This window comes from Diachasma alloeum, unplaced genomic scaffold (assembly GCF_001412515.2).
Source record: "Diachasma alloeum isolate Michigan unplaced genomic scaffold, Dall2.0 Dall_scaffold_00195, whole genome shotgun sequence".
NCBI classification, from domain to species: Eukaryota; Metazoa; Arthropoda; class Insecta; order Hymenoptera; family Braconidae; genus Diachasma; species Diachasma alloeum.
In genome coordinates this window covers 707313-734201 of record NW_021680360.1, presented here as the reverse complement: position 1 = coordinate 734201, position 26889 = coordinate 707313, and the positions used below count along the sequence as shown (strand labels likewise).

At 35.6% G+C, this 26889-nt stretch overlaps 3 protein-coding genes and 1 pseudogene across 4 annotated transcripts; all 4 read right to left on the bottom strand.

The window, feature by feature from the left end:
- Positions 1–1120: 1120 nt before the first annotated feature.
- Positions 1121–3523, bottom strand: LOC107048609 (chymotrypsin inhibitor). The gene is made up of 3 exons (XM_015271851.1): positions 3440–3523; positions 1414–1511; positions 1121–1334 (listed from the first exon to the last, which is right to left on the bottom strand). Exons 1-3 carry the CDS (start codon positions 3492–3494, stop codon positions 1260–1262), a joined length of 228 nt encoding a protein of 75 aa, XP_015127337.1. The 5' UTR covers positions 3495–3523; the 3' UTR covers positions 1121–1259.
- Positions 3524–4594: 1071 nt separating this feature from the next.
- LOC107048558 lies at positions 4595–9306 on the bottom strand (annotated as a pseudogene).
- A 6406-nt stretch (positions 9307–15712) lies between these two features.
- LOC107048607 (chymotrypsin inhibitor) lies at positions 15713–22290 on the bottom strand. 2 transcript variants are annotated; one of them, XM_015271848.2, is made up of 4 exons: positions 22208–22290; positions 19168–19261; positions 18946–19043; positions 15713–16132 (listed from the first exon to the last, which is right to left on the bottom strand). In XM_015271848.2, exons 2-4 carry the CDS (start codon positions 19220–19222, stop codon positions 16055–16057), a joined length of 231 nt encoding a protein of 76 aa, XP_015127334.1. In that variant the 5' UTR covers positions 19223–19261; positions 22208–22290; the 3' UTR covers positions 15713–16054. The 2 variants fall into 2 exon arrangements, with proteins under 2 accessions (XP_015127334.1, XP_015127335.1); XM_015271849.2 differs by having other exon boundaries at positions 19168–19254.
- A 1560-nt stretch (positions 22291–23850) lies between these two features.
- Positions 23851–25165, bottom strand: LOC107048606 (venom serine protease inhibitor). Its single transcript, XM_015271847.1, has 3 exons — positions 25105–25165; positions 24885–24985; positions 23851–24035 (listed from the first exon to the last, which is right to left on the bottom strand). Exons 1-3 carry the CDS (start codon positions 25157–25159, stop codon positions 23919–23921), a joined length of 273 nt encoding a protein of 90 aa, XP_015127333.1. The 5' UTR covers positions 25160–25165; the 3' UTR covers positions 23851–23918.
- Between the last annotated feature and the right edge of the window lie 1724 nt (positions 25166–26889).

The following is a 26889-nucleotide window of genomic DNA, read 5'->3' as shown; positions in this document are numbered from 1 at the left end:
GGGGAATTCACAGAAATTTATATTTTGCCCATAGGTTTCCGTTCTATCGGCATCTCTCCTATTGGAAATCCCTGAATGGTTATAAGAATTGTACTATTCAAAACGTTTAAATTTTCTGCTGAACATACAATGCTAAAAAAAAATCCCTGAAATTTCAAGGAATTTTGTCATTGAACATTCATAATTTTATGGAAAAATCAGTGGGAACTGTAAATTTCAGCTTAATTATTCCGGGAAAAGTGATGAAAAATCAGGAAAATTTCCATAAATCTCTCCTTGAATTCCAGATCCCTTTGGATTTTCAGAGAATTCTTTCAAAATTCCTGGAATTCAGAGAATTTTAAAGTAATTTCCTGTAAATACAAGGAAATTTTGCAGTGCATTGGCTTTTTCACTTGCAAATTCATGTAAATTGTGGAATTTCTGTCTTCCTGCCCCTAAAAAATTGGGATTTTACGTGAACTTTTAGAGAAATGTGAAATTCTATTGACTTGTTCTCCTTAAATCGAATTCACGGTCCTTTTCCAGACAATTCAGCCAACTTTTCTTCACAGCATACAAGACACCCTATAGAAATCGCCGTAAATTATGATTAAATAAACAATATTTACCATTTCGCATTCGTAAATTACGGTTACATAAACGTAATTTACTTTAAATTCTGATTTTTATGTTTTTATTTGCGTTTAGGTTTTTCTGTGTGGCGCTTAACCTGGTTTGAGAAGTCGCTTTCTTATTACGAATCAATTGTCCACATCTTTCTTTTTTTCTCAGTGTGAGATATTTTGCTCTTGAAAATTTTTCAGCCGTTACTTTTTTGGGACAAGTAAAGACGTATTTCGGAGAAAACTTTTTTTTTCTCAGTGCGGACCCCCTTTAATTGAAAATTTGATAACTTACCGCCAATGGAAACTATCGCCAAAGCGAAGAAAATGAAGAACAAATTCAGAAGCCGCATGATTCTGCTGATTTTTAGAATCACACGTTTTATAGTTGAAAAATGCGAGCATCGCCACTGCTTAGTGACCGGCTACTGAATATATGAGGAAATATATGCTCATCAATAATATCTCTCGATGTTGTTACAGAAAAGTACGTCATTGAAGGAAAACATCTGACACATGAGCTAATTATATCTTTATTTCCATCCATAAAAACATACGGGCTAGAATAACTTCGAAAATATGATAATGCATTTCAATGAATAAGACGGAAGGCTCGTGAAGAGAGTGGCAATTTCAAAGTCTTCAGGTAATCTCCTAACATCTTCTGACGCAGATGCCACGGTTATTCCTCAACCAACCCCTTCTACAGAAACAGCCGACTCGGCAGTCCTGAAATTAGCAAATTGATTTTTGACGAAAATTCTTTCAGGTAGAATCATATTGAGATCCTGTCGCAGGAGTTTCATACCATAGTACAGATTGGACGAGGATTTCTACAAGATGGTGGACAGCGAGTACCGCAAGTACTCCAGACCTCATTACGAGGACATCTCTGAGCTCTTATTTCTGCAACAAGATTCCCAAAAAAGTTTTATTGTACATTTTGTATTCTCTGCATTAGCATGAGACATTTGGAGAAAGTCAAGATTTCTATACGGAGAAAAATTTTTTAGAAAAATTCTAGTGCCGACACTAGAAATTTTATTGGGGAAAATGTGAATTTTTCCCCGTATTTCTGTGAAAATTTCACAAAAATCCCCAGAAATTGTACCAGAAATAGCAAGAAATTTTACCTTAACAGCACTAGATTTTTTTACACCCGGTGGATTGTGATTTTTTCCGGTACTCGTACTAGAATTTTTCTAGAAAATTTCTCTCCGTGTAATGGAATTCTAGAAACCTTGTCAAAAGGGATATTCTCCGTCAGAATGTTTTTCAGTTACAAAATATGTCTCGAGAAAATTTTAACTTCGTCTGTTAAGTTTCACGATTCGATTCTATTTAGACACTGAGAGAAAATTTTTTTAACATGTAGATCATATTAACTTGAGAGAAGTCACTTATTTTTAAATGGATTAAATGCTTGCGTTTCACGGAACTTGAATAAAGTCTCATTCATCACTATCATTCTGCGTTGCATTACACTAGGGGGCTACACCCCCTGCTCGCTTTGCTCGCTAACCCCCATGATTCTTATTCTGACCCTTGTGACCCTTAATCTGACCCTTATTTCGACCCCTGTGACCTTTAATTATGATCCGTAATTTCGAGTAGCAAATTTTTATCACCAGAAGTCGATTTGGATTTTTATAATATAGAGAGATATTGAAATATTGGAAGGACAAAGAAAAATCATGAAAGCAATAAAAACTTAAAGATTGACGATTTTTCTATGCGATTTGAGTGAGTTCATTTGCAACGAAATCATACTTGAGTACAAGAATATTATAGCATGAAATCTCTCTTGGCCCTCGTGAGTTGAGATGTTTGGCAGAATTAAGCGATTGAAGAAAAATTACTTGTCTCAAGTAAATATGTATAGCAAAAGGTAAACGTAAAACATATTCTCCTACACCACTACATCTACTGCACTAAAAAAGTGCACTTCTTGGAAATTTTCATCAAGTGGGAGATTTATTGAAAGTTCAAAGAATTTCGCCATTGAAACTTCACAATTCAATCGCTGGATGCGATTTAAGGGGGAGAAAGGCATAAAATGTCAGATTTCACTGAAAATTCAGTGCTGAATTACGATGAAATTTCAATTAATTAAGTATTCAACAACAAATCTACTGGAATTTTTCCGATTTCTGCTAGTTTTTATGGAGTAATCGAAATGAAATTTCCAGTTCTCATTGATTATTTTTCCAACCCAAATATCGGGTAATTGGCCCATTCGACATCACGTGGTACAAGCTGCAGAGTTTCAACTGATAATTTTTTGATAATTTTCTCTGGTAGTTGCTATATAAAAAACCAAACATCATGCAGTCGAATTAACCTCTCGTCAAACTGACAGATTGAATTCAATTGTGGTAATCCGAGGATTGTGAGTTGCGTCTCATGGTCCAATTATATTGCCCGACATTTGGATTGGAAAAATAATCCCCCGAATACCACATGAGCTTCAAAATTAATCGGGCATTTTCCTCAAGGTTTCCTGCATACAAACGAAGCCGTCAAGTTTTTCAAGAAAAATCACGAGTGCGAAGCATTTTTTAACCTGAAGAACTTGACTCCTTCGTTTGTTTGCAACGAACCTATCGGAAAATACCCGATAATTTTGAAGCTCTTGATTATTCCACGAAATTCTGAATTTCCAATGATGACATTCCTTGAAATTTCAGTGGAATAAAAGTGTGATAAAAATTTCTGAAAAGCGTATTTTTAGCGTGGAATTTCAGCTAAAATTTTTTGACAGTGTACAAGTCTTTGCACCATTGTACTGAATTGTTTTCCGCAAAACTTTACATTCTGAAACTTGAATGACTCACCTCCGATGAAGACCATTGCAAGAGCGAAGATGAGAAAGAAACAGATGCGCGACATTTTAGGTTCTCAATATGGTGAAATATCCGGACTGATGTTGACGCTTGAGATACTACATGCTTTTATAGTCACTGAGGATGATGGAGAATCCTGCTGACGGAGATTGGAAGGAAAACGATTTTTATTATCCCAATGTCGAAGAGACATATTTTCCTCTTTACGTGCCTCATCATTGTGCGCACCCGAATCTCTGGAAAATTTCCTCTGCCTCCCCACTGCTATATTAAGATTACTAATCTGGATTTCATTGTCACAAGTGCAAGGACTGAGAACTCACTATTGCCAGAACATTACTTTGATAACAAAGCCCAAATGATGCTAATTAATTCAGCGATAAGCTTTCAATAAGTTACTATATTTTCTTTTCTTTCAGATGGAAACTTTGTAATCTTTGAAACTTTGATGATCATCGATTTCCAGATTTTGAATGAGAACAACTTACCTCCGATGAAGCCAAAATAATAAAATTGAATAAACTAAATGAGTGTGACTTAGTCACACTCATTTAGTTTTGACCGAAGAATTCAACAGAACTCGTTTCTTCTATACAACTTATTCTATTGAGATATTTTCTACAGAATTGTCTCGGCTCAAATTTTCCAAGATTTATTTTTTGATTCTCTTGATGAAATAAAAAAAAATAAAATGAAAAAAATGAGAAAATTTGACTCGAAGGAATTCTATAGAAAATATCTCAATAGAATAAGTTTTCCGGAAAAATTAAATTCCATTGACTTTCTTTATAGAATATTTTATATTGAACATTTCACCCAAAACCAATAGAAAACACCAAAACTGATAGAAATCTCAATAGAAATCCAATAGAATTGTCCAGCGAATTCGCTAAGTTTTTCTCTTAAACTTTTTCGTGCGTAAAAACATACTTTCGATCAAAAGACATAATCAGTTAGCGTCCAATACGATATTTTATTTACAATTGAAAAAAAAACTCCATACTTTAGTCTAAAACGTGTTTAAATTTCAAGAGACCACAGAAGAAACATTCAATAGTCGATTCCCTCAAACAGACCCAGGAAAAATAAATCAGGCACATAATGCGTGTTAGAATGGCCTCGACTGGAGTCACTTTTTCCTCTCATCTATTTTCTTTTCCTAGCTTCTTCCTCGACGTATTCCTTGATGAAATCAATCCATTTCTCCTGCCACATGGCTAACGCCCGGGCTTTTTCTTCCGGCGAGAGCGAGCTGTAGAGGATAGAGTTTTTAGCGAGTTGTTTCAGGGCTCGAAGATCAGCCTTCTTGGACATGAAGCCCATGAAGGCCTCGTAGAAATCATAGCTGAGTCCCTTGGCACCCCAAGCAGTTGGATCGTCGTTGCCAATGACCATTGGGACTCCCTCGTCGAGTAGCTGTGATGCTGGATGAGTACGAATGTCATCAACCGCCCTCAGGACTTGATTCGAAATGGGACAAATTTCTACAGCAGTATTGTGGTTTTTAGCGTATTCCAACATCTCTGGATGATCTATAATCGGATAGCCGTGGCCGATTCTCGTCGCGTTGAGTAAAAGAGCTTGCAACAAATTCTCGTCCTCACTCGGGTCCGGCGAGTTCGTCTTTCGAGCGTCGAAAAAGAGCCTCATGTGTTTTTTAACCTGTTTCAGATCCTCGATGTACGGTATCAGATGCGGTGCTCCTTCATCTTGACCCGTGAAGTCCAAGCCTGCGAGGAAATTGGGGTAAGCCTTCTTCAACTGCACAGCTTCGTCGAGGAACTTGAGGAATTCTCCCTTGCTCTTCTGGTTGCTTCTCGTGTAAATTATTTTTGCACCAATGAAGTCGGGGTGTTGTTTCTTGAAGCTGAAAATGTCTTCATTTGATTGATTTCTTATTCTGGGGTTGCATGAGACTTTTTCAGGATTTGATTCTTATTTATTAAATATGAAAGAAACGTGAAGTTGTTTTATATCGGAATGTCTCGAAACTGCCTGGCCGCTAAGCCTCAATTCTGATTGGTCAAGGAGTCGTGCGATGTAGCCGTTGAAAAAAATCCTCGGTATTTTCAAATGCCAACAATTTTTCCTGCGTCATTTTTTTAGCCAGGTAAACGTTGATTCCAACTATTTAAGCGACGGGCTATTCAGAACTCTCAAAAGTATGTGGAAAAAGTGAAAACTGAAAAAGTTTTTTTTTCACCCCGAGCCAAAGGGTCATATTTTCTTGAGACAAGTAAATTTTCTTCAATTGCTTAATTCTCTCAGGCATCTCAACTCGCATGACCCGAGAAAGGCCTCATGCTTTAAAATATTCTTGTACTCAAGTATGATTTTGTCGCAAATGAACTTACTTAAATCGCGTAGAAGAATCGTCAATCTTCTAGTTTTTATTGTTTTCATGATTTTTTCGTTATGCACTTCCAATATTGCAATATGTAAAATATTCATGACGTAACGCGGAACGATAGTGATGAATGAAAATTTATTCGAGTTCCGTGAAGTGCACACATTCTGATATTTAAGCCATTGAAAATAATTTACTTCTCTCAAGAAAATATGTTTCAAATATTAGAAATTATTTTTCTCAGTGTAGACAAAATGGGAAAAAATCTCCAAATTTTTAGATGAAAAAATAGCGATCATTAGCAGTTTTGTCTTCTCGAGATTCTCTAAATTTTGTTCTCGTACATCATCATTTGATTTGATTAAAAGCACGTCGTGAAAAAAAATCATGCAACCGATCTATCTTTATTGATTTTAAATTGATCTTACCTCTCTGTAACATTTTCCAAGATACCTAAAACCTCATGTTTGCTGTAAGTCTTTCCGTTGAGATCATAAAGTGTTGGAATTGGTGACCTCAACTCGACGTAACTAACCCTGTCATCATACAACTCTTTAAGTCCATGATAGAGATGAGCCTCGGCCACAGGTTTGTAACTGATCAGTGGCTCAATGAAATTGGAAATATCCTTCAATTTGATCCAGGCAGCATGGGAATTCGGGTACGCACTGCTGGGATTTTTCACGAGCATTGTTATCTTCCTCCAGATACGATTGTTTAGAGCTCGAGCAACAACCGGATTCTCTCTCATTTTTGCCATGGACTTCCAGTTGCAATCCTTTGTTGGTTTTGCCAAAAATTTTAATACGAATTGACCATTATTATCGCAGATGTACAGATTATCCTCGAATGATGCATTGTAGAGCCAATCCCCGTGAACCATGAACTCGTGGTGAACATGGACAGCTGCACCCTTCGGCATTCGCTGGATCATTTGAAATACGTCGGATTTTTCGATATCTTCGAATGCTTCGAGAAAATTCGTTGCCGTGAGGGCGGAGCTGAGAGTCGAATTTGCTAGAGGGACCAGAATTACTGATGTAATGGCGTCAAAATTACAGATGGATCCATTGTAATCGATGAAATCAAGTGCACGGAGAGAATTAAATAGTAAACATTACCATGACCATAGGAGAAATTACTGTGGTAACATAGAAAAAGGATTTTCAACTGTCTCTACATAGTAAGACATAGTAATCCTTATTATGTTTCATAGTAATGTTTACTATGTTACATAGGAATGCCTACCATGTCCATAGAAATGGTTATCATGTGCATGGAAATGGTCGTATGAACATAGAAAGTTTTTATGAAATAACCGATCGAAATTCCCAATTGCCCCTTGATGCGTTTATAAACTCAAGACGCTTAAGGCTTAAACCCTTGAAAAAATTAAACAAATTAAACTCTTCATTTGAAATTTTCCTTTTAAATTCCTATATTTATTCAAATAATAAAGCTTCAATTACACGGAGAGAAATTTTCTAGAAAAATTCTAGTACGAGTACTGGAAAAAATTACAATCCACCGGCTGTGAAAAATTCTAGCTCTGTTAACGTAAAATTTCTTGGTAGGGGAGGATGGGGCAAAACGGCCCCCCTTCAATCGTCAATATTTTCCGATTCAATAATCCGATTGGGATGAGTTAGAGCTCGTTTTGAAGAATGAAAAATTATCTTCAAAATGAAGTTGAAACTGGGAATTTTCACAATGTCATTCACAAGTTATTGACAATTGAAGGGGGGCCGTTTTGCCCCACCCTCCCCTATTTCTGGTAAAATTTCTGGGGATTTCTGTGAAATTTTCACAGAAATATTGGGAAAAATTCACGTTTTCCCCAATAAAATTTCTAGTGCCGGCACTGGAATTTTTTCCTGGCCGTCACTTTGGACCTCTTTTCCCGTGTTAGCATTAGAAATTTTGTAAACAATTTCTCTCCGTATATATGGAATAAATAGTGCATTCACTAAAAGCAGATAATCAATTAGAAATAAACAAACGGTTCATTTGATTTGAACTGAGAATTCATACACATCAGTAATTTTTTGTCCTTTGCCACCTAAGCAATGATTCTATTTCTAACTAATGAAGTCTTTACTTGTATGAAAAAAGCATTTGTTTACATTTATAACTCCCCTTAACGAAAAAGGGTACAGTTCGGTACCCTTTGAATGCAACAACACTGACAAACAATATAGTTAAGACACATATGCGGCGACATTTTTCAGCTCGTGAGATTGGCAGCCCGCGGTTTCGTCTCGGGCTGCCAACATTACGCTCGTGGAAAACCCATCGCACTTGTACTTACACATACGATTTCACCAAGATCTAATGACTAGACCATGTGCACGTTCCCAAGACATGCAAATCTCGTTTATTTTTGAAGAATTGACATCTCTTCATTCAAAAAATCAAAAATGTATCATCTTTCTTCCAAAACTTCCTCACACGGAGAGAAATATTCAATAAAAATTACGTATCTTTTCCGTAATTTCGGAGCGAAATGTGGTTGTAGGAAATTTTACGGAACTGTCACGGAATTTTTCCAGAGCGTTTCGTAATTTTTATCTGAATCATCGCTGAAAAATTACGATACCGTCACTTAAATTTTCTGAGCCGATTCCGTAATTGGTGAGCGAAGTGTGAGTTCGGTAATTTTTACTAAACATTTCTCTCCGTGCAGAAACGGATGTTTAGAAATTACCGAAATGCGAAAATTAAGACGTGTCTACACTTAAAAAATTATCGTAATGCAGCTTTCACGGTCCGACAATTACCATAATTTTTAGAGTCCCGTTAGAAAAATGATAGGAAATACAATAAATGGTGAAATTCTGTAATTCCTCAGTCTTCATATCATCGCTTTATACTGTACCATCTCATCATGCACTCAATCTTGTAAAAACTATCTTCAATTTCTCGATGCTCATCCGTCAAAATGAACACGCAAACAGACTCTTTCTTTATGTATCAACTATTAGGTACATAAAATGTAAATACTTGGCTGAAGGACCCCGGGCGATGGCTAGTTGCAAGTCCCTTGAAAGTTGCAACAAATTCCGTTAAAAATAAATAATAGGAAATTAAAATTTATGTCATTCGCCGAAATAGGCCGATAACAGCCACTGAAGTCCATGATCTTCATTAAAGCGAATGGTCAATGAAAAACCAAGAGGAAAGAATTAAGCAATTGTGCGCATGATGAAGATGAGAACACGAAAAATTCCGACGCAAAAGATTATTTGTGATCTCAGATGTTTCAACATTTCTTCCGTACGCTTCGCTACAGATTCCATTTGATTTCAAATTGTATAGTTAGTAGTCACTAACCTGCTTCCATCTCCTCCTCTTTGTAACACATCAAACATGCGTTGATAAGCGCCTCGTTCCTGCTTAATGACTGTTCACTGTTTTCAAACCATTCATCGACGGATTTACTGATTGCAAGAGTTGATGTGAAACGAATTAATATAACTAAAAAGATCGACAGGACAATAATTCTGTCAATCATGGTGAAGAAATATCTTTTCCAGATTCCAAAAAGAGTAATTCAGGCAGGAGAGATCACACTGGAAGTTTCGGGAGTTTAATTTTGATTTTCTATCGGACTAATCTCCGAGTTTACCAGAAAAATGTAATGAATCTCCAGATCTGCAGAATTAGAGTTGAATGTTGTCAGCGCGCCTGTATGTACAAACTCCGAGGTATAATGTAGCGATCATGGGGAGTTATATACCCGAGAGAAGTCACGTAAAGAATGAAACCATAAAAAAAGTGTCATAGAAGACAAATAAAATACATCTGTGGAAACATAAAGAAGGTGTATCTAGACAACAAATTTCATTTATATCAAAGTAGAGCATATGAAATTTTGTAAACATGAGGCATGTGATTACCACATTCTCCATTTGATTTAGTAATCTGATGGAGGGCATCTGGTTATTTTGAGGAAATCCATACGTATCCACAGTCACTGCACTGAGAAGACAAGAGTTTTTTGAGAAGTACGTCTTTATTTGTATCACGAAATTCATGGCTCGAAAATTACCAAGCGCACACTATCGCACACTAAGAAAGTAAAATCTTACGTCAAGAAACTTTTCACTTGTCCGAAAGATGAGGACAATTGGTTGATATCAAGAAAACAAATTCTCAAATCAATTGAGGTGGTTTTTACATTAAAATATTTTAGAATTGAGGCTTAAAAACTTTTAAATGAATTAATTCAATTTTACTTGGTTTGAGAAATCGGTTTCTTGTCTTCAAAAAATCGTCCTCGTCTTCAGCACAAATACAACATTTCTTGGCAAAAGTTTTTTTTTTTGGTAGTGCAAGATATGTTGCCCTTGAAAATTTTCTAGCCACGAGTTTCTTGATGTAAGTAAAGACGTACTTCTCAAACAACTTTGTTTTTCTCATGAGCACTTTGTTGTTCTCATGAGCGCCCTCCTGAGACCCTAATTGTGATTTGGTACTCATTCTATTCTACCACTTTGCTACAGATTTTGAAAATCTATCAAAATGATTTCCCAATATTGAAATGTCTTCGTCATATATCATTTCACGAGTTTTCTGTCTTTCAAAAACATTTTCAAGGTGTTCATTCTAAGAATTCCGTCCTCGAGAATATCGGTCACAGCTATATACACCACCATGAAGCAATAAAAATTCAAATATTCGAATATTATTCAAATGTTTGAGAGAAAAATATCCAAAAATCCCAGCAGAGAATGCCACCCGAATCCTTCCATCGCGCCAGGTGTTTTGTTCTTCAGTATTTTTATTTCATCAACTATTACAGAATATTTCTATAAATAACTGAACATCCTTTATTCAATAATTTAATAATTTGAGTCCGCAGCCAAAAGTCCGAGAGATCCGCCTGAATTTTCTGGATACGTTGTATTCTCAAATCAACCATAGAGCATTCTCTTCAATGATATTATTCGTTATAGTAATACTGCATATTTAAAATATTTGAAATACCGATTCGGCCTTTCAAATTTCTTACGGAATTCTTAAAATATTTCGACCCCAGAATTTAAGATTTTTCAAATTTTCAGTTGGTCCATAATTGAATGGAGTGTAAAATTTATGATTGTTATACATTTCCACATTCATTGCAACCTTTTAAATAGCAAAAAATATCTTCATCAGTTATTATTGGCTATTTTACCAGCCTCCGCGTTTCTGGGTAGTGCCGCCCAGGGTTTCTATATATGTAGAGCTGCGGGACACCCTCGATTTTGAGACATGTACAGACCAGAAATAAGGTGGAAATGGAGGCCAGACCGACGGAAAATAGCATTAAACAGAAGCAATTACCTTCTGAACAAATGAATCAGAAAAAAAGCTATTCATTTTATTTGTAGTTGTCTGCTGAAGGAATAGTGAGGAATTTTCTACAGAAAACATTCCACCCCATTTCATTTTTAGTAATAGGGGAGGTTGGGGTAAAATGGACACTTTGGACGTTTTTAAAAATATTAGTGACGGGTTGAAATGTTGATGAAATTTAATAATTTTTTTTTCAATGCAAAGAACAATTCTTTCCCTTTGTAATCAGCCTAAACTGAGGTCTATTGTTAAATTTGTTTCTGAGTTATGAATCCTTTATCATAAAGTTGATTGACAATGAATGATTGTTTTGATGGTCAACTTTTTATTCGTCTTCCGATTGGTTGATGGATCAATCAATGATTTCCATGTCAACGAGAATGTTAATTTTTCATTTGTTTCGAGATACGCTCCAGTCCACGTGTAGTTATAACCGTTTATTTTGACAAGGAAATCGTCTGTACAAGAGCCAATGTCGTTTTCAATGTTCTTCATTTATATGTGATTTCTCATGCAAATGTACGAGGGAATTTCAACGATGATCATGTACTCCCCTCATGGATATGTCCTTCCGCAAGTCCATATCTCAATTATTTCTCAAGATATGAATGAAAAACCCCAAAACGGCATTTTTAATATTTTTGGCCATGCCTTAAAAGTAGTTAAAACTTCGAAAAAACATGTCTACACTACATCAGCCCCATTTTCTAGAACTCAGTAGACATGCCATTGCCCCATGAATCGATTGCAATAGACACCAAGTCGATATCTCATTTAGTTTTTGAGCTATGAATGGAAAACCCCAAAACGGCATATTCAAAATTTTTGTGCGCTACAGCGCTCACTGGAAGGTCGTCGCGCGCGGTAGCGCGCATAATGCCCTAGTAATTTTAAAAAAGTCTAAAGTGTCCATTTACCCTACCCTCCCCTACCTTCATCTATTGGAGTAACGACTAGTATCGTCAGTTCAAAAAGAATAACAAATGCACCGGCTAAATTCCTCGTGGGAAATCCACAGGGAGGATAAAAGCTCTGGAATTCTCCCCAGTCTTCTTTAACATCTTCGAACGCACCTACCATTTCGGTTTCTCCACCAGCCACGTCTACAGAAGCAGGCTTCTATACAGGCCTGAAATCAGGGGATTGCATAATTCTTCCAAATGCATAGAAAGCATAATTCTTCCACATGTAATATCGACTTTAAGGAACTTCCGCAGTAAGTATACTTGGTGACAATTTCGAAATGGTATAAAGACACAATATTTGGATCATAATTTTGGATCATATTTGTTGTTGAGCACATTCAAAAACTATTCTCAAAATTTCAAGTACCTTGTCCACCCCATTTTCGAGATATACATCGTCAAAAATGGAAAAAACACAAAAATTGAATGTTTAGCGATGCATATCTCAAAAATGGGGTGGACCAGGAACTTGAAATTTTGGGAATATCTTTTTAATGTGGTCAACAACATATGATCCAATATTGCGTCTTTATACCATTTCGAAATTTTCACCAAGTATACTTACTGCGGAAGTACCTTAAGGATATCCACGCGGTTCAGTCCAGCTACAGAAGTGTCGTTCAAAATAGTATTTTTCCGGCCTGTTGCGATGGGTTTTTTTACTCGTGTGGCGTTGGCCTCTGAGGCGTAGGCGAGGACTGGCCAACCACACGAGTAAAAAAACCCCATCGCAACAGCCCAGGAACAATATTTTTCTGTAGTGATTTTCAAGTTTTCGAGTTTGGGAAGTATGTAATACCAATTCCCAGACGAGAAATCGTGAGAAGCGCCTACGGCTCGGAGGCCAACGCCACACGAGTAAAAAAACCCCATCGCAACAGCCCAGGAACAATATTTTTCTGTAGTGATTTTCAAGTTTTCGAGTTTGGGAAGTATGTAATACCAATTCCCAGACGAGAAATCGTGAGAAGCAGTACAGAAATAGTATGTTTCGTGATTAGACCGAAAAGGCTATTTTTGGCTGAGTTGAACCGCTTGGATAATGGATGTCCTTAAATTACAGAAATTTTCATACCGGGCAGAGATTGGGATTGTTGTTGATACATGTTGCTTCACAGGGCGGACGACACGGCTTCCAGACCTCATTGGGGGGACACCGTTGAGCACTTGATGCTGAGTAACCATTTAACGAATAATTGTAATTTAATATTTAATTACGAATTGAAAAAGTGAGAATATGAATGGAAGGATTCAATAACAACTTCTCACGATCTCATTCATGGGGGAAATAGTTGTGGAAAAAGTACTATGGCAATCACGTGAAGATTCGGTTGGTTGAAATAATTTTGATGCATTGCTACCGATTCACGGAAATCAGTATCCTCCGCACGAATTTTTATAGTGTTTCACGTAAAAATCATGTTTTGATGAATAAAATTTCCAGAAAATTTCACGAAGCAATTTATTTTTTTTCAATTTCTTTTTTACTTACCGCTGATGAAAACCGTCGCCAAAACGAAGATGAAGAACAAACTCAGGTGCGCCATATTAGATTTTTAATATACTAGAAAATGCAATGTTGCATGTAAATGTTGAAAGAATTATGCGTGTTTATAGCCGTTCAGAGTGAGGATCATCCCTGGAGCTCTCCTTATCTGAATGTCTGTACGAGTGATATGATGATTCAGTTGAAACGAAAATGTTTGTTATCTCAATATGATAGACAAAACATTTTTCCAATATTTTTCCACTTCATCTTCTCGATCTGCATTCTGCATTTGTGGGTGCAATCACTATATTACTGCTGATTTATTCTATATTTGTTAAAATTCAATAATTGGATGGTAATTGATTTTTCAACAACTAGTTAGTTGGTGATATTTAATAACTAATTCTTGAAATTCAATAACTGATTGGTAACTGGGACTTTTTCAACAATTAGTTGTTGTAATTCAATAAGTAGTTGTGGAAATTCACCAAGTAATTTTCATAAAGGAAGTAACATTATTCGTTTTATAGTTGTTGAAATCCACTAACTAGTTATTGAAAAAATCAATTACTAACCAGTTATTGAATTTCATCAACTATTTGGGGAAATTTAACAACTAGTTCTTGAAATTCAACAACTATTTATGGAAATTCACCAAATAATTTTCTCCGTGTGAAGTCCTCTGATGAGCAATTAAATAAAGTCCGCATTCTTTATGTGCATTTTACGCTTGCGAGCCCCACGAAAGAGATCATCGGGGCAATCAGACTCAACGGCCTTCACCGTATTCTAGATTTTTTAATTTAAATTTCGAGTATAGTTCTTGGACAATCTTATAAATTGACGGTTTCACTGAAATTTGAAGGAATTATGTCATTGAAAATTCACAATTTTCCGAAGAAATCCACGGTAACTGTAAATTCAATCCAATGATTTCACGAAAATCAAGAACAATGAGGAAAATTCAGTAGATAATTTCTATTTGATGCTGTAAAGTACGTTCAAATCAAAATTTTAGTGATAATTTTCTCAATTCTGATTTCGACCAATCAGAGTGCAGTATTCAGGGTCACGTGATACATTTACATCACTTTTATTTGAATATGGGAGAGTGGGGTACAACGGCCCCTGTTGACTTTTTTGTGATACACTGAGAAAAAAAAATTTCTAATATCTGAAACATATTTTCTTGAGAGAAGTAAATTATTTTCAATGGCTTAAATATCAGAATGTGTGCACTTCACGGAACTCGAATAAATTTTCATTCATCACTATCGTTCCGCGTTACGTCATGAATATTTTACATATTGCAATATTGGAAGTGGATAACGAAAAAATCATGAAAACAATAAAGACTAGAAGATTGACGATTCTTGTACGCGATTTAAGTAAATTCATTTGCGACAAAATCATACTTGAGTACAAGAATATTTTAAAGCATGAGGCCTTTTTCGGGTCATGTGAGTTGAGATGCCTGAGAGAATTAAGCAATTGAAGAAAATTTACTTGTCTCAAGAAAATATGTTTCAGATATTAGAAAATTTTTTTCTCAGTGTAATTATAACTCAGAAACAAATTCATTAATTGAGATCAGTCTAGGCTTATTCTAAAGGGGCAGAAGTGTAGTTTCCATGGAAAAAATAGTATATTTCGTCATTCGGCCGAAAAAAACTTTTCTGGCGAATATGAGGTTTGCAACACGAGCCGAAGGCGAGGGCTGCAATCATATTCGTCAGAAAAGTTTTTTTTGGCCGTATGATGAACTATATGACTATATGAGGGCTGCAGTGAAACGCTGCCTTACGGCCGGAATGACAAAAAGTTATTTCTTTTTATTTAAAAATGAGCTGTCAACATTTTTGAAAAAATAAAAAGGGGGCGTTTTACCCCACTGTCGCCTAATTCTCCGGGCTATGGGTGAATTATCAAACTGATAATTCCACAGAATTAGTACAGCTAAATATTTCCGCCTGGCTTTGCAATTGTTTCTTTAACCAAATAACTGTCAAATATTGTAAAAGTATTGCATTCTGCTTGGTCAGATCCAAAGTCAAAAATTATTCAATTGATGTGAAGAAAAAAGCAAATAAAAATCAAGTTTAAGTTTGAATAAAATCTTTATTACCTTCTTTTGGTATAAACCCATTTATTTGATTCAAATAAAGCTAATTTAATTCAAACAAACAATTTCTCTGAGTTTAATCAATCTTTCAATGCAGTTGAAAGCATGTGATTGAAAAAAATATATTTCACTTGCCGAATGCCAGCAATTTTAGTTGAAATGCGTCATAGTTCACCGAAGCTAGAATATAGTACACTAACCTACTCCCTTAATCATATTAGAAATGGTTAGTCAGGGGTACATTAAGAAAAAAAATACGAAATTATTAAATTGCGGTAGATTAAACGATCTCTAGACTTCTTACAATGGAGATTACCATAAAAAATCCGATATCGAACTTTTTAAATCACGGGCAGGTATTAGTACACTGTCCCTTCGAGTTCCTCATGAATCCTGACCTGCAGAAACAACCGCGTTTGCAAATCTGAAAATATAATTTCTTATTATTATTCAGTATCTCATGCACGGAACGTTGTATTTGTCAAATGATAATTTTGACCTCAGGAATATGCAATTTTTAGACCATGTCCGGATGTATGTATGCATGTTTAGTCGTGTATATGTGGGTGTGACCGATCGTTTGTCGAAGATAATTGAAAAAGTAATTGTTTAAATAAATCCAATTGTGATTTAAAATATTCTTCCCAATGTCATCTTGACCGAGTTCGAAATGGAGATTGATTGCATCATCCGTTTTAAATGATATATTTCGATACGAGTGTGTAAAAGTGTTTTCCGTCATATCTGCACGGAAAGTTCGATTTTCGTCCTCATAGACTGTTGGAAAAAAAATTCAATTTTATGGACTGTTGACTACTAATTCAATTTCATGGACAGTGACACTGAATGCGATTTAGGGGAAAAAAATCTTGAAACTCCAAGTTTCACTGAAATTCACTGTTCTCTTTGATTTTTCCACGAAATTCTGAATTTTCAATGACGAAATTCATTGAAATTTCAGTGGTAATTAAATTCAATAACAATTTCTAAAAAGTGTACAATCATTTACTAAACTTGTGAAACAATCTGAACTTGTATCCTATGTAGAAGAGAGTGGGGTAAAATGGACATTTTAGACTTTTGTTTAATTACTCATAACTGAGAAACAAATTTATCAATTGAGCTCAGTGTAGGCTCATCACAAAGGGACAGAATTGTTCTTTGCAATGAAAAAAAAAATTATTAAATTTTATCAACATTTCAACCCGTCATTGACATTTTTAAAAAAGTCAAAAGTGTCTATTTTACTCCAACCTCCCCTATTCTGTTTCAGAACTTTAATAAACGAGTGTACGGGAAATTTCGGACAAAATTTTTTGACAGTATGACGGGATAAAGTGACTTATTTCATTCCTCGGATTTCTACTGTTTTACAAGATCCTCACTGATAGAATGATTGATTTATTTCAAACGAGATTCATTAACTATAAATATTCGTTAATAGTTAACGAATGGTTCACTGGAAAGGTGAAAGTCGAGTCAAACACGGCTTCTCAAATATGCATTTATTAACTATTAACGAATGAACATTTGATAAAACCGGATAGACCCTAGCCTCCAACCGAATCCATTTTTTAACAATAACTAATCCTTTCTATCAGTGCACATTCCTCCCTTTCATTTACAGAGAAAAATCGAACTTAACCGGGCAGGTATGACGGGAAATATAGTGCCCAACGAGGGAGGACAACCGGACATCCTAACCCACATGTTTACTGATAGGATTATCACGTGGGGATCCACGTGGGTTAGAATGCCCTGTTTTCCTCCCTTGGTGCGCAATATACTATTTTCCCCCGTGGGAGGTGTGTAGCGCTTGCCGAGGGCAAGTGTTTGACCCTCCCAAGGGTCACAAAGCACTTTTTGTCATTCCGGCCGTAAGGCAGCGTTTCACGGACGCGGAGCGAAGCGGAGCTAAATAAATAGCGGAAATAAATCATCATAGAAATTCCATTCGTAAGCGAATCTCTGCCTACGGCCGTCATCACAAAAAATACTGTCCGTCATACGGCCAAAATAGTATATTTCGTCACTAGGCCGAAAACATCTGCTATGGCGAATATGAGTTTGGAGCTCGAGCCGAAGGCGAGAGCGGCAATCATATGAGCTAGAAAAGTTTTTTTGGCCGTATGACGAATAGTATTTTTCATCACACTGTGACGAAAAGTGAACTTTTCGGCACGCTCCGCGTGCCTAAAAGTCCAATTTCCGCCATATTGTGATGAAAAATATTGTTCCTAACTCGTAAAAAAATGTTTTTTAGCTCGTGGGATTATATCACTCGCCTTCGGCTCGTGATATAAACCTCCCACTCGCCAAAAAACACTTTTTTGCACTCGTTACGAAATATACTATTTTGTCATGACAGCCGTAGGCAGAGATTCCGGGCGTGAAGCGCTGCCTCACGGCCGGAATGACAAATAGTAGATTACACACCTCGGCCAGTAAAGTAAGGAATGTCTCAGATCACATGTTTGTCGACCTCGGCTTCGCCTCGGCCAACAATTACATGTGATCTGAGGCTTTCTTATTTACTGGCCAAGGTGTGTATACTATTTTTCTGCTCGACGCAGCCGGAAAGTGGCAACTTCGTTTGGCGCCGCGGCCAGGAAGTTGACGCTTTCCGGCCGGAGGGCAGAAAAAACTTTTCTGGCTCATATGATTGCAGCTCATATTCGCCAGAAAAGTTTTTTTCGGCCTAGTGACGAAATATGCTATTTCTCACGAGTGTCGAACTCTATTTTTCATCAGAATGAATGGAAAGTGCGATTTTGCGCACGCGGAGCGTAAAATTTCACTTTACGCACGAGTGATGAAAAAAAAATATTTTGAAACCAATATTCAGGGAAAGGTAAACAATTTTAACGTTGGGGCAACGTTGACTACCAACGTTGGGCCAATGTGGAATTCAATGAATCATTGATTTCAATTTAAAATAAATCGTCACAGAAATTCTATTCGGAAGCAAATTGCTAATTTATTAGTAAAGATACATTGACTAAATTGCGATGAAAGCAATTTCCCACTTGTTTTGCTTTCGAATGGAATATTTTGCTTCCGAAGTTGGAGCAATGTTGGCTGCCAACGTTGCGAATAAATCATTGAATTCAATTGGAAATAAATCATCATAGAAATTCCATTCGTAAGCAAATTGCTAATTTATTAGTAAAAATATATTGACTATATTATGACGAAAGCAATTTTCCACTTGTTTTAATATTAAATACTTGTTCGTACTTGAGCGCAGGGGCCTGGGTCGGGATTTGCGCAGCTGGGTGGACAGGCACTGCCGCACTTTTGAAATCTCTCATTGCGGCCACACAGAGCGTTTATCTCTACATAAAAAGTTCCAATGCGTGATTTAATCATTTCCTTCCGGAATTTGAGAAATTGGACAATGTCAGTGGAATGAATGGAATGGAGAGAATGATTTCAGATGTTGCGGAATGAATATCTCACCAACTATGGAGACCATCGCCAAAGTAAGAAACAGGAACAAACGAATGTACGACATATTAGATTATCAATCAGCTTCGAGTGTATCCACTAGTCCCTTGAATGAAAAAACCCAGTGTAACGGTGTTTGCAGGCCATTCATTCGCTTTATATATAGATTATATGGGGTGCCACACAGGATGTCATCGCTTATACACTATAACCCCATAAAAGTGTGATGACTAATTGTGAGACACCCATTTTTAATTGAGTGTAAAAAGAATAGAACTAAAAATAGAAAATACTGAATATATGTTTTGGTTTTCTACTTTCCATGTTTTTGTGTTTTTTCATATTCGATAATTTGTTAGCATTCGTGGCATTACTACTGAATGTCTGAAAAATTGGGTAATTCGGCAATGATGATTTGCCGAGAAATTCTATATCAGTTGGTGGATGTTGAAAATTCTAATTTTTGGTACTTATCATTCTAGTTATCTTTCCCGTTCGACTCATAAGACGGTCTAACTGTTTGTTTTTTGAACAGGAAAATGAAAAAACCAACTTTATTTTTTTTTCGCTTGTGATATTGAGAAAGGGACAGCGGGATAAAATTAAAAATCAAGAGAAATAACAAATGAAATGACAGAATAAAATCATAAAATCAAAAGAATAAGATTGAAAATAGAAAATACTGAATATATGTTATGGTTTTTTATTTTCCATATTGTTGTGTTTTCTCATATCCAATAATTTTTGAACACTCGTGATATTGCCACTGAATATCTAAAAAATTAGACGATTCGTGAATGATGACATGTCAAAAAATTCCACATCAATTGGTGGATATTAAAAATTTCACAATTTTTTATTTGAAATTTGAAAAGTAATTTTCTAGCAGTGTGCAATCGTTCTACTTATCTCTCCCGTTTGACCCACAAGACAGTCAAACTCTTTATTTTTTCAGCAGGAAAATGAAAACTAACTTCATTCGTTTTTTTCGCGGTTAAATGACAATGAGAAAGGGACAGCAGGATAAAATTAAAAATGAAAATAAATAACAAATAAAATGACAGAATAAAATAATAAAATCAAAAGAATAGGAATAAAAATACCAAATACTGAATACAGGTTTTGGTTTTCTATTTTCCATATTATTGTGTTTTCCCATATCCGAATTTTTGAACACTCGTGATATTGCTAGTGAATATTTGAAAAATTAGGCGATTCGGCAATGATGAACTGTCGAGAAATTCTACATCAATTGGTGGATATTAAAAATTTCACAATTTTTTATTTGAAATTTGAAAAGTCATTTTCTAGCAGTGCACAATCATTCAACTTATCTCTCCCGTGGGACCTCCAAGGCGGTTCGACTCTTTATTTTTTGAGTAGGAAAATAAAAAAACCAACTTCATTCGTTTTTTTCGCTGTTGAATGACAATGAAAAAGGGACAGGGGGATAAAATTTAAAATCAAAAGAAATAAAAAATGAAATAACAGCATAAAATAATAAAATCAAAAGAATAGGATTGAAAATAGAAAATACTGAATATATGTTTTGGTTTTATATTTTCCATATTCTTGTATTTTCTCATATCCGATGATTTGTGAGCAGTCGTGACATTACTACTTAATATCTGAAAAATTGGGCGATTCGTCAATAATGACATGTCGAGAAATTCTACATCAATTGGTGGATGTTAAAAATTTCAAAATTTTTTATTCGAAATTTGAAAAGTAATTTTCTAGCAGTGCACAATCATTCAACTTATCTCTCCCGTGGGACCTCCAAGGCGGTTCGACTCTTTATTTTTTGAGTAGGAAAATAAAAAAACCAACTTCATTCGTTTTTTTCGCTGTTGAATGACAATGAAAAAGGGACAGGGGGATAAAATTTAAAATCAAAAGAAATAAAAAATGAAATAACAGCATAAAATAATAAAATCAAAAGAATAGGATTGAAAATAGAAAATACTGAATACATGTTTTGGTTTTATATTTTCCATATTCTTGTATTTTCTCATATCCGATGATTTGTGAGCAGTCGTGACATTACTACTTAATATCTAAAAAATTGGGCGATTCGTCAATAATGACATGTCAATAAATTCTACATCAATTGGTGGATGTTAAAAATTTCAAAATTTTTTATTCGAAATTTGAAAAGTGGTTTTCTAGCAGTGTACAACCATTCTACTTATCTCTCCCATTGAACTCACAACACGGTCTAACACTTTGTTTTTTGAGCAGGAAAAAAAAACCAACTGAATTTTTTTCGCTGCTGCTTAGAAATATCCAAATACCTTTTACCAGCCTGGTCCGGGCAATATTACAGATTCTGATATAGTCAATCAACAAATTTGTGAATGACATTGACAAAGGGACAGGGGTATAAAATAAAAAACCAAAGGAAATAGCAAATGAAATGACAGAATAAAATAATAAAATCAAAAGAATAGGACTAAAATACCGAATATTGAACATATCTATTGGTTTTCTATTTTCCATATTCTTATTTTTTTTTTATCTCGAAAATTCTGAATACTAATTATCCAGGGTGTCCCATGAGCGATCCTTTTCCTTCAACGGTATTGAAGAGTGCTTTTTGAAGTGAAAAGTTCCCCTTCCACTTGTGGAGCTGAGCACTTTTTTTGGTCTGACCTTTTTTTCGTTTCGTCTGTTACTACTGATTTCAGGAGTGAATATTTATTTTTCATCATTTTTCAAATTTTTTTTCCTTTCTTTTTCTTTTCAGCACGTTTGATGCTCACATACGCAACCATATACGATCGCACTTCCCCTTCATATGCCCAATCGCGCCCAAAATCAGTTTCCAAAATGCTCAGATTCAAAAAGGGAAGACGAACTTTCCGCTACTTAAAGTGGAAAGTTCCCCCTAGGACACCATATATATAATTAATAGTATATAATTTAGTATATAATTTAATATGTAATAAATACCTACAACTATATCCAAAATTTTCCTTTTTTGGTTGAAAATGTAAAACTCGGGGAAATCAGAAAGAAACGGAAAATTGTGAAATTAAGAATAGGTACTCACATGAAATTGAATGCAAAACACAATAGTTAGTTCACCTTCGAATTCTATCGCTCTGAGACCGGGATATAGTCACGTGAAGTGCGTGGACTGATCTGACGGGAAGAAAAAATTGCGGGGCGTCACTGACCTGCCCCGTGACACGCATTACAGAGTCACATGACTCCAGCAAACATGACGATTTTTATGCCGTGATCCAATTATTACGATGTTGATGAGCAAATGTCGCATTTCATCATTGAGAGATCCGCTCCTCAATATTGATTATATAACAATGTTGCAATTGGATTGACCTGTCGCCGTTTACCTGAATGCAGAGTTCACTACACGGAGGGAAATACACTGAGAGGAAAATCTGAAGTTCGATTTACAATAAGAAAATAGTTGAGGCATTTTGGTGAACGATGCGATTTTTTTTTGCATGCGGCACATAACATTATAATAACTTCACAAGCGTAATTTTTGCAAATCAAAATGCAGTTAAACTAACCAAAGTTCAAAAGTAATCATGACAAATCTATCGTGAGCAGAACTATAAAATAGTTGCAATGACTACATTCCATTGTAGTAGTTACTGCTCCGGCCATAGTTACCGTAACCCATGAAAAATTGTTGAGGACTTTTTGACTGTAAGTCGATGGTGATGGAGTATAGTCAGAAGAATTCAGTAGCGAAGCGGTAAACCGGGTTAAGTCGATTTTTACTATTGGCTAGTTTTTGACGAATATCTCGGAATCTAAAAGAGATAGAAAGATTTTTGTCATGACCTTTTTTGTAGAGCCAATAGAGCGTTATAAAAAAAGTCATGAGAAAAATTTTGCTATCTCTTTTAGATTCCGAGATATTCAGCAAAAACTGGCGAATAGTCAAAATCGACTTAACTCGGTTTACCGCTTCACTACTGAATTATATTTTTCTTTCAGTGTATATCAGTAGTGAAGTGGTTAATCGGTTCAAGTCGACTTAGCTTCCAGTTGAGTTTTTGTTGAATAACTTTTGTGGAATTTAAGAAAGATAGCGAAATTTTTGTAACATCTTTTTCGATAGTCTTCACTTTTCTTTACAAAAAAGATTTCTAGGAAATTTTGCCAACTCCTTTAGAATTTGAGATATTCATCAAGAACTGACGCTAGAATGGAATTGACTTAAACCGTTTGATCACTCCACTACTGATATAATATTGGGAACGATATAAAAATACACGGAGAGAAACATTCAATAAAAATTATGTATCTTTATTAATGATAACTGGCGAGTGGGGAATCACTGCGAAATAAAGATATGTTAAAATAATGCAAGTTGTATGGATGGGATACTTGGTCGTTAAATCATGAATATATTACATATGGAAACATTAGTAGTGCATAAAAGAAATCATGAAAACAATAAATATTCGAAGATTGACGATTCTTTGGCGCAAATTGTGTGAGTTCATTTCCAACAAAATCATACTTGAGTCCAAGAATATTTTAAAGCATGAGACCTTTCTCGGGCCACATGAATGGGGATGCCTGGGAGAATTAAGCGATTGAAGAAAAATTACTAGTCTCAAATAAATATGTTTTAGATATTAGAATTATGCTCTCAGTGTAGGCGAAATATACATTAAATATAAGCATCCACGTAGATACGCAAACTTCTATCAGGCATTTATGCTTCAAATTGCTTTTTTGCTAAAAATAGATTCAAAATGTACCTTATATATATGTTATATTTAATTATCAGGGGATATAGGTCTTTCTTCTGGGCGTTGTACCTCACATACACGATTGCCGAAGCGATTGACGATTCTCACGTAACCGGGTCTACAGACGCAAGCAGGTCTGCATATCTGAAATCATTGAATGGAAATTGCAGGAATTAAATACTACCAGAAGAAAACAGAATTAAGGGGTAACAGAAGGCCACCGTTTCCTTGAAATTTTCAAACAAATTTCCTGCTCAAAGTTATCAATGTTTTCTTATGCTAAAGCACATTGATCTTTATCGTCGCTTCCTGGAGATTGATGTGCTTTGATTTGTAAAAATATCGACAATTTTCAGCAGGAAATTAGTTCAAAAATTTGGAAAATTATCGACATTCTGTTATCCGTTAAAAGCAAAGGCGGAAAATCAAGTGAAAACTCCCGTAATCGTACAACGGAGTACTTTATTCGGGGATTCCCACACAAGTTGAGAATAAGCCCCTAGGTGAAACCAGAGAAACACTGGTGGAAATTTCATTCTGAATTTTCTGTGTCAAATCCCGGAAATTTTTATCGTCTTTAATTTCTGCTGAAATTTCCGGAAATCTTGTAATTGAAAAATCAAATAGTCCATTGATTTTCTATTGGAATGATCTGAAAACCAATAAAATACTTGATTTTTCAATCCAATTATTCTACGAAAATTCAGAAAAATCAGGAAAATTCTGAGGAAAATTGAAAAATCATATCATTTTGTTTCTGAATATTCAAGTTCCATTAAAAATTCAATCCAGTTGGAAAATTTCCTACTCACTTCCACTGAAAACTAGTAAATTTCCTTGAAATCTACCTAAAATTTGAAATTTCATAACCATTTTTCCGCTAAATCAGATTCAATGTCACTCTCACGATAATTAGTATCATATTATCCATGAAATTTCGAAAAATTTTTAACAGTGTATAGGGTGGCGCTAGTATTGAGAAATTCTTCATACCTGGATGCAGGCTCTAGGGGGTCTTGTGGGATCCGGTGGACAGTTATCGGGACACTCGTCCAAAACCTCATTAACGCCACACTGTGGTTGAGCATTTATACCTACAGAAACAAATTCATAAAACTCGAATGAATCAGTGAGAATCTGAGAACAATTATCTGTTGTAACTGATGCATTCCCTTTCTCGAGAATAGATCTCTATAGTACGTGAATAACTCACCGGAGGCGAAGACCATCGCCAGGGCAATGAGGAAAAATAACCCAATGTGCGACATGTTAAGTTCTGGATACGATGATCTCATCCTGATGCTCTTGGACCAAAGACTAGGTCTATTTATAGTCGGGAATACCAAAGGATTACGTCTGCTAACGGGATTCCCTCATGATTTAGTACATAAGGATAATATAATAATTCATTCCAGAAAAACATTGTCACTTTGTTATGAAGATATCAGGAAGAAACCCGACGTTCACACTTATCTTCACATTATGCTCACAGGTGCATGCGTAACGATTGTCAATACAAAACTGATTGTCATAATAATATTAGGTGTTGGATGAAAAAGAAAGTGGGCGAGGTGATTGTCAATTTATTTCATCAAAATTACGTCAAGTCAAATTCATATATTTTTCATATTTACGTATGAAAAAATTTAACTGCAATTAAGAAGTTCTAGTGCATTTCTATTGAAGTTTCATTCAGAATTCTATTAGATTTTCGCCGATTCTATCAAGCAATTCTATTGCTTTTTTGTCCTACATATTTTCTTTAAATAGAAATGTACGAAGAAAATTTTTTTTGTGATGCCTGCCTGAAAAGTCCACTCTCAAAACGGTTTAGTATGCGTAAAGCGGTTGTTTTCCGCGCGGCGTACGTAAAGTTCACGAGCGTGCGTAAAGTGAATTCTCGTGCCTAAAGCCTCGCGTTACGCACTCGTGCACGACAACAACCGCATTATCCTCACGACCGTTCCGAACATTAAGCTCGGCAGGTATCACACAAAATAATATGTGTTACCCGTGCGTGTGAAAAACTGAAACTTTACAGCCTGGTAATACAATATATTATTTCATCACTTGTGAGTAAAGTGAAATTTTACACACACTTTGTGTGTGCGAGATCCCAGTTTCCACGGATTGTGATAAAAAATAGGGTTCGACACTCGTGGGAATTGTTCTTTGACTCTGAGAGGGTTCCATGGGCCAAAAATAGTACATTAGAGTACAAGGGCCCAAATTTAGTTTTTGACGAATGTGAAGTTTACAGGCCGAGTCGAAGGCGGGGTCTGTACTCCCATTCGTTGAGAACTAAGTTTATGCCCAACGAAAATTTTGAGAAAAAAAAATCATTCGTAGCTCAAAAATTGCGGACCCTGGACTGTTTTTGGCATTTTAAGAGTTTTCGGGCAAACTAACAATAAAAAAAATTTTTTTTTGCACTTATTATTCGTTTTTAGATCTATATAATCGATCTTCAACGTATGAAAAGTTTCACTCCAATAACCCACGACTTTTAAAACTCACAGTAGTCTCCCCTTAATACAAGAAAATATTCTCTTGTCAATTTCTAGAATCGTAAAATATCCTAGTAAATAATTTTGTGCTCACACTGAGAGAAAGAAGTCTCAACAGAATGAGATTCTCTTGTCCCGAGAAAAATTATCCAGTATTATCATAAGTCTTCCCATAAATTCATATAGTTTGCATTATATCTAGAATTTAATGGATTGTGAGAATTCACATTTTCCCGATTTGATCCCTCATCATCTCCAACTGAGGAATTCTTGTTTCGATTGCACGACGAACACTTTCATTATCAATTCAAGTGTATAGAAAATTGATCTCAAGTGTTGTGCTCTTTGTGCTAGATTCTATGTAATGAAAGTCCTGATGAAATAAAATTCTAGACATAACGCAAACTACATGAATTTATGGGAACGACATTATTTCTAGATCTAAGGACGCTTGAAAATTCTCTCGGGATAAGAGAATCTCATCCTGTTGG